This window comes from Oreochromis aureus, linkage group 10 (assembly GCF_013358895.1).
Source record: "Oreochromis aureus strain Israel breed Guangdong linkage group 10, ZZ_aureus, whole genome shotgun sequence".
Lineage (NCBI taxonomy): Eukaryota > Metazoa > Chordata > Actinopteri > Cichliformes > Cichlidae > Oreochromis > Oreochromis aureus.
Genome location: NC_052951.1, coordinates 32,507,874 through 32,523,659, shown reverse-complemented (window position 1 = coordinate 32,523,659; position 15,786 = coordinate 32,507,874). Strand labels below are relative to the sequence as shown.

The window sequence follows — 15,786 nt, the reverse complement described above, 5'->3', positions numbered from 1 at the left end:
TTTGACTTTTGTTGCCCTGATGCCAGGTCTCTCTTGGAAATAACATTTTTTATCTCAATGAGATTTTTAACCTGGATAAATAAATGGTAAATGGCCTGTATTTGTATAGCGCTTTTTAGTCCCTAAGGACCCCAAAGCGCTTTACACGTTCAGTCATCCACCCATTCACACACTGGTGATGGCAAGCTACATTGTAGCCACAGCCACCCTGGGGCGCACTGACAGAGGTGAGGCTGCCGGACACTGGCGCCACCGGGCCCTCTGACCACCACCAGTAGGCAACGGGTGAAGTGTCTTGCCCAAGGACACAACGACCGAGACTGTCGGAGCCGGGGCTCGAACCTGCAACCTTCCGATTACAAGACAAACTGCCAACTCCTGAGCCATGATCGCCCCTAACAAAGGACAAATAAATCTGAAAACTGCCACAATGAGGATATGCACATAAATATTCCAATTTCATTTTATTTATTTTAGTATCAAATAACAATTGCCTCAAGGGGCTTTACAGTGTAAGGTGAAGACCCTGCAATAATACAGAGAAAACAGAACTCCAACAATCACATGACGCCGTATGAGCACTTTGGTGATAGTGGGAAGGAAAAACTCCCTCTTAACAGGACCATACTGCTAAATGACCTCTATTGGAGTGTTTCTTTAATATTGGACTGCGGACGCTGGCATTGTGGACACTGAGCAACCTTTTGACAAACAGACTAACATTAAAATACTAAAAACATCATCACAAATTTATTCCAGCTGTTGAGAACAATCAGCACAGCTGCAGATAGTTTGTGTTACATAGAAAAACAAAAAAAGACAAAAGAAAAGAAAAAAAACAACCTGTGTTTGAGGCTCATTTTGACTGAATCAGCTCAACCATTGTTGGCTAACATCAAAAATATCACTGGCCTCTTTGGCAGGACAGAGCATATTTTCCCTGCTTGTGTTCATGTTACAGGTCTCCATCTAGATTCAACATGAAAAGTGAAAACTACACTGAGACATCCACATGAAAGGAGATGCTGTGCTCGCCCTTTATCCTGAAGGTTTCAGCTCTGACTATGAATCTCTCTTCTGGGAAACCTTTCAGGAGACCAGTTGGAGTTTAAACTCCAGAAACTCCCTCACAATGTTGGGATCCATTTTCGTCTCCTACAGCCATCCACTTATCTAACACACCTGACAGCTTACCTCCTCCACTGCACCACAGACACAAACTCAAATACACACCAGACAAACACACGGGCACACAAATACAAAGAATTCTGACCATACATCAAACTATTTGATCAGCACTTTGATTTATGGTTTAAATAAGCAGCAACTCATTAAACAAGCTGTGAGTGAGTGAGCTGGATGTTACTGTAGTTTTAGACGTCTGTGTGCACAGAAAGCTGTTAGAAAGACAAAATCATCCAATTCATGAAACTGAACTTAATAAATTGTGTCTAAATGATCAGTATTTATTCAGATATGGGTGTTTGCATTTGTAAATCAGTTCAGGTATGGTCAGATTGCTTTGTAAGTGTGGGTGAATAGGAGGGGGCGATAGAGGTGTTCTGGCTCTGAGGTCGTCCATGTTTTCTACAGTCATTGGTACAAATGGTGAAACATTTTTTGGTTTTTTTCTTGCTAGCAAGGGAAGGCTGGTCAGAACCAAGCTCGAGGAGCTGAACGCTCCTCACCTGTTTCCCTGCAGCCTTTTATTCAGTCAATACAAGCATCATCCATTGTAACACTTATATGGTCACAAAAGGTTAAAACACTGTGTGTGTGTGTGTGTGTGTGTGTGTGTGTGTGTGTGTGTGTGTGTGTGTGTGTGTGTGTGTGTGTGTGTGTGTGTTACATGAAGTTCATGCTATGATTTTAGTATTAAACACTGTGTTGAGAACTTTGCACAGCTTTATTGTTCATACACACTGTGTGGTCCAAACACAAGGAGCACATTCAGCAGCAGCTGGTCAGAGTGACAGGGCTCGCCCACAGTGGGAATTTATGTCCCACCTCCAGCATGAAGAGACAGTAATGTCTGCTGTACCAGCAGGAGAGCCTCGCTCTCATACAGCCACGAACAATGCTGTATTCAGTATGCAAGAGGACTACATTTACATTACTATACTCATTTACATCACAAGTGTATTGATTTATGCATAAATGGAAACACACTGAAAACATGACCTTTATTAGTGAACATAGTTACATTTGCTCATGCAGCTCCAAGATTCTCATCCAATCAACAAGCTGTTTGCATTCTGTCGTGGAATTTTGTAACTAAAGTCTCCAACACAGAAAGAGCTGCGGTCAAAGTATTTCTTACTACGCACAGGAGAACAGACACACATCAAACATCACAGTTCACAGTCAACTCTGGGGCGTCTCAGCTCCTCTTTTATTCTCAGCCATCTAAGCATGCATAGCTGTGCAAAATCATGCAGTGAAGTTCTAACCACCTAAATCTACATGTGAGGGTTAACTAGAATTTTTCCATTATAGGTCTGATATGGCCATATAATGCTGTGTATTTATAATAGTGGGATATATTTCTGTTCTATTCCACTGAGTTAATTTTGAGTATAGTGCTGAGTCGTCTGCATACCAACTCATATGTACCAACTCTGAGGTGGAAATATGTAGATGATGAATCTTCATTCTTCACCTTCACTGTATGACACATGCATGTTTCAGTGCTACAACTACAGCTGCCACTCCTGCTCCCACTGCTGCTCCCACTGGGCCTAAGACACTTCCAACGCTCGCCCCTATCCCACAAGCCCTGATGTACTCGTTTTCTCTTTCTGCCCGTCTTCTGGCTTCTTCTTCTGACATCTCTGGATTTTCTTCCAGGAGTCGATCCATTTCTGCTTTTATTGCTTTCTCAGCTTCTTCAAACATCTCTTTGCTGTAGCAGCTTCCTCCATTTCTCTGAACCATTGTGTTGATCTTCTTCATCAGCTCTTTGACCTGAGAGGGATCCTTTTCTCTGTTGTTAAAAACATGATATCCTCCCTCACACTGACTGATGAAGTCACTGAGTTCTTTATTTCCATCGATTAAATCTTCTACACTGACTTCATCTGCTTCCAGATCGTCTCCGTGGGTGAACAAGGCCATAGTGTAGCGTGCTGCTTCATCTCCGAATATCTTCTGAATGATTTTCACTGTTTCTTGTTCTTCTTTGGTAAATCTGTTTGGTTGGATCACAACCAGGAACACGTGAGGACCAGGAGCAGCAAAGGAGATACACTTACTGATCTCTTTCACCACCTGCTCTTGAGATAGTTTGGTATCAAACAGACCTGGAGTATCAACTACAGCCAGTGTTTGACCCCCAAACTCTGATGTTTCCTTCTGACACTCTGCTGTTATTGAAGATGAAGCTGAAGTGGATTTAAAACTCTTCTTTCTAAGATGATGTTTCCTGCTGCACTCTTCCCAGCTCCAGTTTTCCCAACCATCACGATCCTGAGATGTTCGTCTGCTGCATCTGCTGAAGAAGATCAACATGTCATCGATGAGGTTTTCCAAAGAGAAGCATTCCACATCCACTTTATTTCTAATCACACCTCTGGGTGGCATCATTCATCAGCATGAAATGATATCACTGCGACACAGATGACGCAGCAGTTTTATAAGCCCAGCTGTTTCACGTCTCCTTCTACTCCTTTCACTGATATCAGTACTTTCCTCCATGAGTCAGTAGCTGATAACATGCACACAGAACACTTTCTGTTCAGCAATGAGCTCAGCCTCAGGGAGGGCCCGCCCTCTGAGGGGAGGGAGACAAAGATGTGTGTTTATGCACCTCTCTGCATTTAATCATTCCTTATTATTGATCTCTGGCTCTCTTCTACAGCGTGTCCTTGTCCTGTCTTCCTCCACTCAACTCCAACCGCTCACGGCACATGGCCGCCCCTCCCTGAGCCTGCTTCTGATGGAGGTTTCTTCCTGTTAAGGAAGACAGATTTTGTCAGCATCAAACCACTGCAGCCTTCTGAGATGCAGCCAAGACAGTTTTTATTTTTTCTCTGATCTGACCAATGAGTGCTGAGTAAAGCAGGTTTTTACATATACAGGTCCTCTGACACATCTACAACACTGCACATAACACACACCTGCACAGCAACAAATAAATTGACTTTAATGTTCAGGTCGTCTTTTTTGTGAGATCTACTCAGGTTTCTTTCTGCTTGTAATGGTGGAGCAGCTTCAGTCTGAATAAAAACTCTCTGAAATTTTCACAAAGACATGAAAGAGTTTTCATTTTAACGCTGTCTAAATACAGTTAATTTGGTTGTTACCTGTTGGATTTTATGCTTTGTTGTCACAAAAGCTTTTCAGTTTTTGCGTTACAGCACATTTGGCTGTAACAGGAAAGCAGAGGTCAAATAAATATAGAACAGAATGAGAGTGACCAGTTTTAGCACCACACACACAAACACATTCACAAAGAGAAATCACCTGCCTGAAAACAATGAATTCATCAATGTAATGAATACAAAACCTCATATTCTCCTTATTAAAACTTTATATGAACCTGAGATTTCTTATACAACAATAAAAGTTATAAATAACTCACAGGGTGAAGCAGGATTGCTGTCCATGTTCGTCTTTTACGGGCAGATAATCTTTGTCTCTGCTGATGTTCTGCTCTCAGCTCCGTGACGTCTTTCAGCCCTCCTCTTTGGCAGAGCTCTGTGTTTCTGCAGCAAAGCTCTGTCACAGTTTTTATAAGCTTCCTTTACGTCACATCAATCGGGTCATCTGATATTGATCGTTTGCCTGGTCTTAAAAGCACATTCAAGCAGATGTAGGAGCCTGTGAGATGAACAAAATCTGCTGTCAGGAAACACTGATAACAGATTATCACGATCCTGGACAGATCAGCAGTTTTGCACTTTCAGTTTCTGTTTGAGTCTTATGTTACTGCAGTGTTTGCAGTTTTGTGCCTTTTTAGAAGTATTTTTGTGTTGGTTTCCTCATATTTACATTCAGTTATTTTGGTTGTAGTTCAGTGTAAGGTTGTTTTTCAGTAGTAGCTCGGCTCCTTAGTTCCAGTGAAAAAGACGACCTGAAGGAGGAATGTTTTTTATTTTATATTTATTGTTGAAATAAATGATGGTTTAAATGAAAGATTGGGAACAGTTTCCTCTGGGTTCCCTTTCAGGTTACAGATTTATTTTCATTTTAGTTGAATGTCATCTATCAGACACTCTGCTGATGTGCTTCACCTCTCTCAACCTCAGTGTGGGTGTAATACCATCTCTGACCACAGGGCGTTACACGTCACATTTGATAGAATCAGGAATCGATGGTCGTTCGGAGCACTTTTAGTGACATGTTGGACTGATTTAACAAAGACAGCAACAAATGATCTGATGTGAAAAGCTTCAGGTGTGTGAAGAGTGAGGAGGAGGAGCAGTGAAGACACCTGAACACGGAAAACAGCCAAAATATTCAAAACAACTTTATTGTCCACTTTTTGTGTGTACAAAGTAATTAGTCTTTGATTCAGTCACATGAACACATCACACACAGACAGGACAGAGTGCAGTGAAACACATAATCACATGTTTATACTCATCATGTGTGTTTTATCTGTCTTTGGTCTTTTGCTGCGCACTTTGGAAATTCATGTAATAAACCTTTAATAAACTAATCGAATAAAAAGTCACGTCAAACAGTTTTTCTGTGTGTTGTTCCTCTCGGCTGCTTCCTTCTGTGTAACCTCCACCATGGTTCACTGTGCAGCCGGTGATGCTGCAGTCGCTCAGAAAAAGGAGAATAAAGGTGGAGAAACCTCAAAGACAGCCTCAGGGTGATGAAAATGACAACAACAATATAAAATATTAAAACGTGCACAGTCAGGAGTTTAAACCACACCAACATGAAGCTCTATGTTTGATTTATTCAAAATGAAAGAAAAGATCAAAGTGTGCAGAGCTCAGACTGAGGGCGTCGTCTCACCGCAGAGAGTCTGTAGAGCCTGCTGATGAAGAAGGTTAGTTTAGGAGACGTTTACAGCTCACAGCTCATCGGCTGTGTCAGGAGGTAAAGCAGGAACTCAGCCTGTTATTGATTATTGATTTGTTACCTCTGATTCTCTGCTGGAGTGAAACTTCCTTCTTCAGTGGCCACAAACGAGCGACCAGGTTTTGAGCATCCTCGTAATGTTGAAAGTCAGATTCAGGTGTGACTGTCACAGCATCAGGCTCACAGAACGTGAGGTTCTTCCTCAGATCATCAGAATCAAACTTCAGCACCTGGAAAAGAAAATGAACAGAGAGAAAAAGACGACAACATTTTTACACAAAAAACCTACAAAATGAAACTCAAACAGAACTGAAACGTTTAGTTTATTTACAGTAAACATGTTCATTTATTCATCAAACCTCCAAACACACCAACTCTGGCAGAAACACACAAAGAACAAAAACTCAGAAAGACAAGAATCAAAAAGCTTCCTCCAGCTTCAAGAAGTTTAAACACATGATGTTTCTGCAGGTGTGTGAGGAGGAGGAGCAGTGAAGGTACCTGCCCACCCTCCACATGCAGGGCGATGGCGACGTGGTCCCAAACATAATACTGTGGATCCTGAATCAGTCCCCAAGCTTCCATCAGGTTTTTGTCACGTCTTTGTAAAAGCACATATCTGAGAGGAAGCAGCGTCTGAATCAGCTGACAGTCTTTAAAGGATCAGGAACATCCACCGAATGTTGTCTGACTTCAGTAAATATAAAGAAAATCTGCAGATTCTGGGGGTGTGTGTGTGTGTGTGTGCGCGTGTTGTAACATCTGTTTCTTACTTGTGTGTCCCGCACATGGCCTCGGGCCTCCAGGTGAAGCGTCCGTCCCTGTAAGCACAGACAGTGTTCGGAGCGTCGGGCAGGATGGGATACTCAGCGAAGAGCCAATCACTGTCTGAGCTGTGGACCAGCACAGCATACATCACTTCCTGTCTGTACAATGAAGTCCTGAGAACACGCATGACGGGCGGGCAGCCGGAGCAAAACTGGAAAAAAAAACATGTTTTGCTGAGAGATTCACACCAACTACACCGGACTTCATCAGTGAGCCGGGACTTTGTACAGACGTCTCAGTCAAACACATAATACACAAAATGTTCCACTGAGGTGAAGCTGACCAGCTAAAAACAGAAAATCATTGATTACATGTAGTCAGGGAGCTTTTTCAGTCTGAGGTGCTACACTGACAAAATCAAGTTTAAAAAGTTTAAAAAACAAAACTTCATTGAGTTAATTAATGTTAATTCACACTGAAGGAGTCCGTACCTGCTCGCTGTAGGCCTCCAGCACCTCCTCCACCGTGAAGGTGAAGCGGTACGATCCATACCTGGACTTCTCACTGAAGGCTGGAGACGAGGCGAACTTCCACAGGAAGCTCTGCTTCCGCCGGGCCTGCTCCTCGGTCCAGTTTGGGAAGGTCTCCTCCAGGAGCCTCCTCTCAGCTGACTGGATCTCCTCTGGTGCCACAGCCAGACTCCACCACACCAGGGACAGTCTGTCTGGATCCTTTGAGCCGCTGTTTGGATCCTTGAAGCCTCCGTCATTCTTGATCTCTTCTAATTTGTATGTGTCGTGCTTCAGCCGAGACACATGAAACTCAAGTGAAACCTCTCCAGGTCCGGGGTACGGAGGGATGTCGTCTTTGCAGAGGTACTTCTTGTACAAATGAGTATCTTGAGCTTCCTGTTTCAAATCATTCAGCTTTAAATGCCTCGCTTTATAATGTTTTTGTTCTTTGATGTTTCCTTGTCTCTGCATGATCCGATGATGTCGATCAAACACACCGTCCAGACTGTCAGTGTCACTCTCTGCTGATGTGGAGAGCAGCTCTGACAGCTCAGTATATGTCAGGCAGCGTCATCAGCTGGTTATCTGGAAATAAAAGTTCATCTTTGAACACACACACACAATAACACACTGTTATTGTAATCAGCATGATCAGCACTGGGTGTGAGTCGCTGGATAAGATTTCTTTAAGCACCCAGGGGTGATTACTCATTATAGGAACTCACTCACAGGAGCCTGAAAGCTTTGTCGCAGCTGGATCCAGGAGACAGGAGTTGATGATTAGGCTGAAGATTTTCCTCTTTGATAAAGCTGGAAACACAGACAGTATGATAAGAAATGAAGTGTGATGTGTGTGTGTGTGTGTGTGTGTGTGTGTGTGTGTGTGTGTGTGTGTGTGTGTGTGTGTGTGTGTGTTCAGATGTTGTAGTTGAGGTGTCAAATGGCTTGATGGTAAAAACAGTTTTTGAGTCTTGTAGTCAGAGCAGACAGACTCCTGTAACGTCTGCCAGACGGTAACAAGGAGAAGAGCTGATGTGCTGGGTGGCTGTGGTCCTTGATGATGCTGTGTGCTTTACAGAGGCATCGCTACAGATAAATGTCCTGAATGGCAGGAAGCCTCATGCCAGTGATGTGCTCTGCTGCCTTCACCACCCTCTGTAGTGATTTGCGGCTGCTGGCAAAGCAGCTTCCGTACCAGACTGTAATGCAGCAAACTCTCGATCGCACACCTGTAGAAATTTGAGGTGATGTTGGCGTTTATGACAAACTTCCTCAGCCTCCTCAGGAAGTAGAGTCGCTGGGGAGCTTTCCTGATTGCAGCGTCCGTGTGAAGGGTCCAGGAGAGATCATCGGTGATGTTGACTCCCAGGAATTTGAAGTTGCTGACCCTTTCGACCTTTACACCGTTGATGTGGATGAGCTGGTGTTCCCCAACTGGTCATTTCCTGTAGTCCACTATCATTTCCTTTGTTTTGCAGACACTGACAGACAGGTTATTGTCCAGGCACCACATGTACAGCGCTATCACCTCCACTACAGGCCGTCTCATCATTGTCTGTGATCAGGCCTATGATGGTTGTGTCATCCACAAACTTGATAATGGTGTTGGGCCTATGTTTAGCAACACAGTCATGTGTGAACAGGGAATACAGGAGGGGGCTAAGCATACATCCCTGAGGTGTTCCTGTGTTTAGGATGAGTGATGAGGAGGTGTGCTTACCAACTCTCACCACCTGGGGCCTGTTTGTGACGGATGTCAGTGCAACAGGGTGGTAGTCATTCAGACAGGAGAGCACTAATGGGATGGGACTTTGGGATAGTAATGATGGTGGATGTTTTGAATGAAGTAGGAACCAGCAACTGCCTCAGGAAGAGGTTGAAGATGTTGGTGAACACCCCTGCCAGCTGGTCGGCTTTGAGGACCCGGCCTGGGATGCTGTCTGGTCCTGGAGCTTTGTGAGGATTGACCTTTTTGAAAGACCATCTCACATCTTCTATTTCGAGTATTAAGGTTACAGCCTCACTGCCCGCCTGAGGAAAAAGGTCTTGCTTTATTTTTTCTGCATCAAAACGAGCGCAGAAGTTGTTGAGCTCATCTGCAAGAGACACGGTGGACTGAACGCTGCATGCTTGTTTCCAGTATAGCCTATAACAGAGTCTGTGAATTTACTGATGTTGCCATCAGCTGCATTCTCAAATATCTGCCAGTCAGTTGTCTCAAAGCAGGCCTGTAAGACCCCCTCAGCCTCACTGTCCCATTTGTAAATGACCCTGGAAACTGTTTTGTCCTGTTTAAGCCTTTGTCTGTATGCAGGCAGCAGCAGTGTGGGACAATGCTCTGCATTGCCAAAGCTGGACGGGGGAGGCCATTGTTACAGTCCTTGAATGGAGTGTAGCAGTGATCCAGTGTTTGATCACCTCTTGTAGGGAAGGAAATGTGTTGGAAGACGACGCCTAATGACGTCATACAGGTCGTCCATAGCCATAGCTTTATCACCACGTGGGGGGATGTAAACAGCTGCAGGAGAACTGAAGGTCAGCAGCTGGAGGGTATGAGAGCAGTGCGTTTTTAAGATACACACATCCATAGCCCACAAAGACTTAACCATAAAGCACACACCTCCTCCCCTTTTCTTGCCTGAGTCCTTCGTTCTGTCCCCCGGTACAGTCGGGGACGCTGGGCTCCAGCCATGTCTCTGTGAACGCCAAAGAAGTTCCTGATGTCCTGTTTAACACGCAGCTCGTCCAGTTTGTTGTCCAGAGACTGAATGTTTCTGAGCAGGACGCTGGGCAGAGGTGTCTTGTTTCCCTCTTTGTTTTCCCTCGGCGAGACCCCAGGCAGTACAGTTCAGTACCACGATGTCGAAACTGCTGTAAAGTCCGAACTGGCTGATGAACGTCACTGAGTGTACCGAATACGTGATTGAGCCGTACGCACAGAAAGAGGAAGTAGTGAAAAATAAATAATAAAGTTTTGCTGAGATGACTCGGAGCTCTCTGCTCACTGAGTCCAAACATGTATTTTTATTACAAGTTCATCCCAACAGGCCTTTCATTACATGTGATCTCGTAGCTCATCGTCAAAGTAATGAATGTTGTTTAATTACACATCAGAAAGTCATTGTTACAAACGCGCTGTTACATTATTACCAGTTAACAGTGTAACCCCGAGGCTACACACCAACACGATCCCCATCCCGACGATACAAACAAAGTTTTCCTTTAGTATTATCACTGTTATCTTACCTACGCTCTGCTCCTTCCATGCAGTAAAACCAAAAGTACTGTCCGCGTCTCCTCTCCTCAACATCTGTGAACAGCTCCACCTTTTTACTCCCTCCGCCTCCTCCAAACGGAAATAGGCTGACTGTGTGTTTAAGCGGTCCTAGCCTGTTTGGTGCTGTGGTCGCAAATTTTGAAGCCATCCTGATAACCTTCTCCCACCAACGATGTGGAGATCCAAATCCAATTAAAACCAAGACACTCAAAAAGATGCTCTGTAAAAGAGTAGAATTCTTGGAACAGAGTTTAATACACTGAATCATATGAACAGCAGGAAAAATACATACAGACATTTAGCAAGAAAATTACATAGCAGAAAGCAAGCTAAGCAAAACCCCGGGATGTACAGCCTTAAGCACAGACAGCAGAGCAACACAGAGACGGACAGGTAGCAGCAGCAGGAGGAAAAAAAGCTCTGGGGGCGTCCTCTGGTCCCCTAATATAGGGACCAGTATCGCTGCCCCCTGCTGCTGGGTAACTTTCCCACACGCCCAGCACAGCTGCTGGGGTCAGGTAGCAGCCAAGGTCTTGGCCAAAGGCCAGTCAGGACTCTGAGTACCCCTTGCTCTGGCTTATCACAATAGGTCATGACACGGTCAAAGGTCACACATTAATCCTAATTATTAAATCTTATACAGCAAGTGGCACAATCTTATAACATATAATACACAGGTTACATGCTTAAAAACACTTCAGTGTGGGTTCAAAGTGTGTGTGTGTGTGTGTGTGTGTGTGTGTATGTGTGTGTGTGTGTTTATTTTGTATGGTATTTTATCGTGATGTGTTCAGGATCTCTGTTACAATGTTACTGTTTTGGTTGTGCTGCATTAAAGACGTTAAATTAATTAATTATTAAGTAAATTATTCAAGAGAACTCTCCCCCTACATTAACTGCCCTGTTACTGTACCAACTTAATAAACCTCGGTGAAGCAAAATGTCTTGTGCTTAAGACTCTACATGAAAGTTAAAATATATATGTTCAGTGCACATAGATATATAGTGTATATAGTTACATAGTTATACATATCACACAAAAATCCACCACATTCCCCCCTGTGGTACCTAGAGGTACCACCTAAAAAGACCCCATAACTAAAGAAGAACAAAAATTGTGAAAACTAATGCGTGCGCTGTTTTTTTGCTAACATATTTTAAAGCAAGCTGTAAATAGAACATAAGAATTTGTATAAAGATCCCACACAGTTATTGCTCAAATGAATAAGCCCTTCCTTCCACCAAAAACCTCACAGTTATCAACATAACATTCTCCCAAGATTCCATTTCTCTTAGTCAATTAATTTAAGACAAATTGATTCATCTTCATTTGCAAATCATACTACACAGTATCCTAAACAGAATACTCAAGAAACTTAAAAATCAGCCTAATTACAGGAAAATGAAAGTAAGGCATAAAACACATCAGTAGAGACACATAATACATACATGGCTTACACAACACCATAAATGGCATTAAAAATAATACAATTAAACAATTAATTCCAAGTTTTGGGTTTCATCTTGGTCAGGTGCAACTTCTATTTCTGAACAGACTTCTCAGTGTGGGCTTTGAAATGTCCTTTGTTAGCTTCAAGGTTGACATTTCTCTGCAGCAGCTTCAACCTTTACTCAACTTGTGTCCCTTTTTCAGTCCCATATTTCAACTAATTTATGAGTCCGAGAAAAGTCTCTTATGGTACTTCTTGACTGCTGGATCTTGCATAGCTTCTAAGAATACTCGAGACGACTTGGTCCTACTCTTGATTAAAGTCAGGGTCAGCGATGGGTAGTAGTTGATCTTGCACATCCATCATTTGGAAGCTGGTTTGGGCACTGTACAGCTCCACCTGGGCTGTAGGCTCTGCAGCAGGTTCAACAGCTACCGGATGGGTCATGGCTCAGCTTTCTGGAGCAGCCTGTCTCACTCCGTTGTCCCCTCACACTTGTCATCAGATTGCCAGCACCTGCTCCAGGACCTCTGCATCTCCATCTGCTATCCAGAAGCCATCTCCTGCAGAAAGATAGCTTTGCAGAGTGCATTAGTTGTGTTCACAGTTACCAATACAGGCCCTTTATGAGGACTTATCTATGGACATTTGTGAGTATGCCATGCAATGTTAGTTGTTTTAGTCTTGTTAATTCCAACTACATGCTCCTTAGTACTAAAGTTAATATTTGTACCTAGTTAACCTCTTCCTTAACAAATTCCAATTCATTGCTTTATTTTGTGAAGCACCTTGAAATGTTTGTCCCAAATGCTGTTATAAAGAGAAAGCTTTACTTATCTTTACCTAGCTATCAATTTAGGAAGTGCATAGTAAAGCTCTAACATGTTGTTTCATTTAGGTATTAATGTGTCTGTTTTCTGGTGATCAAGACATCTAATCACAGCCACAGGACTAGTGAGCTTTAGGGCGACTACTAGCTGGGTTATTGCCTCTTCATATTTATAAGCTGAATTTGGATAAACATTAACTCTGTTACCGGCTGCCAATTCACAATTCATCATTAGCACTGTTAGCCCAAAATTTAGCGTTGCTGGCTATATGGCTGATCAAACTTCCCACACCTCTATAGCCGCCGAATTGGAATTTTCAAAGCTAAGTTAGACAATGCAATATTAACCACACAGTTCTTCATATTGGCAGTAGTTAAACCATCACTTGACCTAACTGTCCTAGCCAATTATAGGCCTCCAACTTTCCTTTATGTCAAAAATCCCCACAAGAGATGCTGTAAAATAGCCACAGAGGAATGCCTTATTTAAAGAGTTTCAGTCAGGTTTCAGAGCACATTACAGTATAGAAACAGCTTTGGTGAAAGTTAAAAATGATCTTCTTAAGGCCTCTGACAGTGGATTGATCTCTATGTTCGATACTTGTGACCATAACATGTTATTCTAAGAATCCTCCCACATACACAAGACTAACCATTGAGCTTCACAAGGTTTCACACCAGGATCTATTTCTGTTTACATAACACGTGCCTCCTTTAGGTAACACCACAAAAGACACAACATACCTCTGCCGTGCTGATGACACCCTCTCTCTCATTCATCCATGAAGCCAAACAACACACACCTGTCAGTCAACCTAAAGGAATGCTCTGAATGGCATTACCTTGGTCTCCATTAACACTGTGAGGTTTCTTGGCCCAATATGCACTAATATGCACTTTTTAAGGACTGCTTTCTTCAATTTCTGCAAGATCTCTAAAGTCGTGTCCCAGAGTGATGCTGGAAGACAAATTCATGCATTTATTACTTCTAGGCTGTCCCACTGTAATTTGTTTTTATCAGGATGTTGTAGACATTGTAACTCCTTAAAAAGCATCCATCTACATCAAAATGTTGCAACATGAATGCTGAAAGGGACTAGAATGACAGAGTACATTTCTCCTATTGATTTCTCTTCACAGGCTCCTTGTTAAATCTGTTTTGTTTTTTTTTTAAATTACCATCCTGCTCCTATAGTACTATATCTCCCCACTTGACTCTCGAACTTTAAGCTTACTAGAATATTTAAAAGTAGAATGGGAAGCCAGGCCTCCAGTTTTTAGGTCTCTCTTTTGAGTTATTATTAGTTATTAGTTATTATCAATCTCTGGCTCTCCTACACAGCATATTTTTAGTCCTGTCTCCTTCTCCTTACTCAGCTGGTCACAGCAGATGACCACTCCCCCCTGTGCCCAGTTCTACTGGGCATTTATTCCTGTTAAAAAGGGAGTTCCTCCTCTCCAAGTTTCTTGCTAAAAGGGGGTCAGATAAATAATTGCGTTTTAATGTTTTATTTTTGCAGTTTATCCTTAGATAATAATGTGCCTTTAGATGACTGGCATCATGATTTCATGCCTGTTCAACCTTGAGTTGAATAATATATAGCATGACAGCCTTTGTTCTTATAGAAAAATAGCCATTGAAAAGCTAAAACAGCTGTATTAGACTATTCATACAAATTTTCATGCATGGGTTGTTTATAGGCAGTAATCATAAGAAATTCCCTAATTGGACCTTGTTACACAATTTGGTGGTGGACTCTGAGGCAGACAATTACTCCACACCCCATTTTCCTTAACTTGAGTGATAGTAAATTGTGGACCGTAAATAAGACATGTAATTGGCATTATATTTACAATACACCTGGATGGCCATGATGAACACTGAGACCTCCTGAAAAACAAACAGTTTTAATTGCAGGGTTAAAGGTCTACTTCAACTTTTGTAAATTTGGATTGTACTAGGTCAATAGTTGCTTACCTATAGAGGTTTAATCATGCTGACTCAACTCTGCCTTACCCTAATCTTCTCAGTTTGCCCCATACCAATGAAATGTTCTTCTCTTTCCTTTTGGTTGCCATGTGCCCGGTCAGACTGCATGTCCCTCCTCAGTGCTTCAAACTCTACCTCTGCACACTGTAACTAGAATAGAACTAGAATAGAGTCATTTAGCTATGCAGTTTTTGCTAGAGTAAGCATTTGAGTAATTTAAATATGTCAATCCACAGACAACTGGACCCTGCCACACACAGGAAAGATAATTTAGGCCCCATTTTTCTAAATTGAGGTTTGATCATTTTATAGGAGATCAGGCTTTAGCCTCTTTCCCTCCAAAATATCTGATAATTTAGATTTTCTCTTTTTGGGGGGGGTTCATTCTTTGGGAGAGTTAACAATTTAGCTCTGCTAAGCTATATGTTCCCCCCTTTTCCCAATGCAGTTAAGATTATGACAGAATCCTTCGCTGCTTTCTCCTCCACACTGCATTCATTTTTATTTTTCTTCCATTTGAAAGTAACTACAAATTGCTCACACTGAATTATCGCAGTATGGATGGTTTAGTGCTGCACATTTAGAGCTAGCATCTTACTATTAGCTTCAATACATGAACAGAAGTAGCTGCCACTGGTCTATATGTAGCCGCACTGAAAAAGATAAAAGACAGATTATTTGTCATATCTGCACACAGATTCACACATATTTGCACCCACACAGTTACATACATGTCAGGGGGATACCCAAGAGCAGTGTACCAGGGTCAGAAACAGCAGATGTTTAAATTTCTCATTTCATGTTACCGGGGATCCTGAGTTTCATCATTACCCCAACTTTTAGTAAATCCCCATGTGTACGTTTCATCCCTTCAATAATGCAATGCTCATAAGGTGATTAATAACTTCTCTAAGTTTACTTATCTA

General features: G+C 42.5%; 1 protein-coding gene and 1 pseudogene across 5 annotated transcripts in view; both read right to left on the bottom strand.

The window, feature by feature from the left end:
• Nucleotides 1-11,315, bottom strand: part of LOC120432697 — a 58,307-nt gene extending 46,992 nt beyond the window's left edge. Inside the window, exons 1-7 of one of the 5 annotated variants that reach the window (XM_039618808.1) lie at nucleotides 10,560-11,315; nucleotides 8,043-8,123; nucleotides 7,293-7,898; nucleotides 6,807-7,012; nucleotides 6,535-6,652; nucleotides 6,095-6,263; nucleotides 5,705-5,812 (exon numbers count right to left, since the gene is read on the bottom strand). In XM_039618808.1, coding sequence (XP_039474742.1) covers nucleotides 5,802-5,812; nucleotides 6,095-6,263; nucleotides 6,535-6,652; nucleotides 6,807-7,012; nucleotides 7,293-7,784 — 996 coding nt within the window. In that variant the 5' untranslated portion in view covers nucleotides 7,785-7,898; nucleotides 8,043-8,123; nucleotides 10,560-11,315 and the 3' untranslated portion in view covers nucleotides 5,705-5,801. Of the gene's footprint in view, nucleotides 1-5,704; nucleotides 5,813-5,851; nucleotides 5,990-6,094; nucleotides 6,264-6,534; nucleotides 6,653-6,806; nucleotides 7,013-7,292; nucleotides 7,917-8,042; nucleotides 8,124-10,559 lie in introns of those variants that run through there. The other 4 variants (XM_039618805.1, XM_039618804.1, XM_039618806.1 and 1 more) reach the window with 4 other exon arrangements.
• Nucleotides 1,888-4,844, bottom strand: LOC116328530 (annotated as a pseudogene).
• Nucleotides 11,316-15,786: the final 4,471 nt, after the last annotated feature.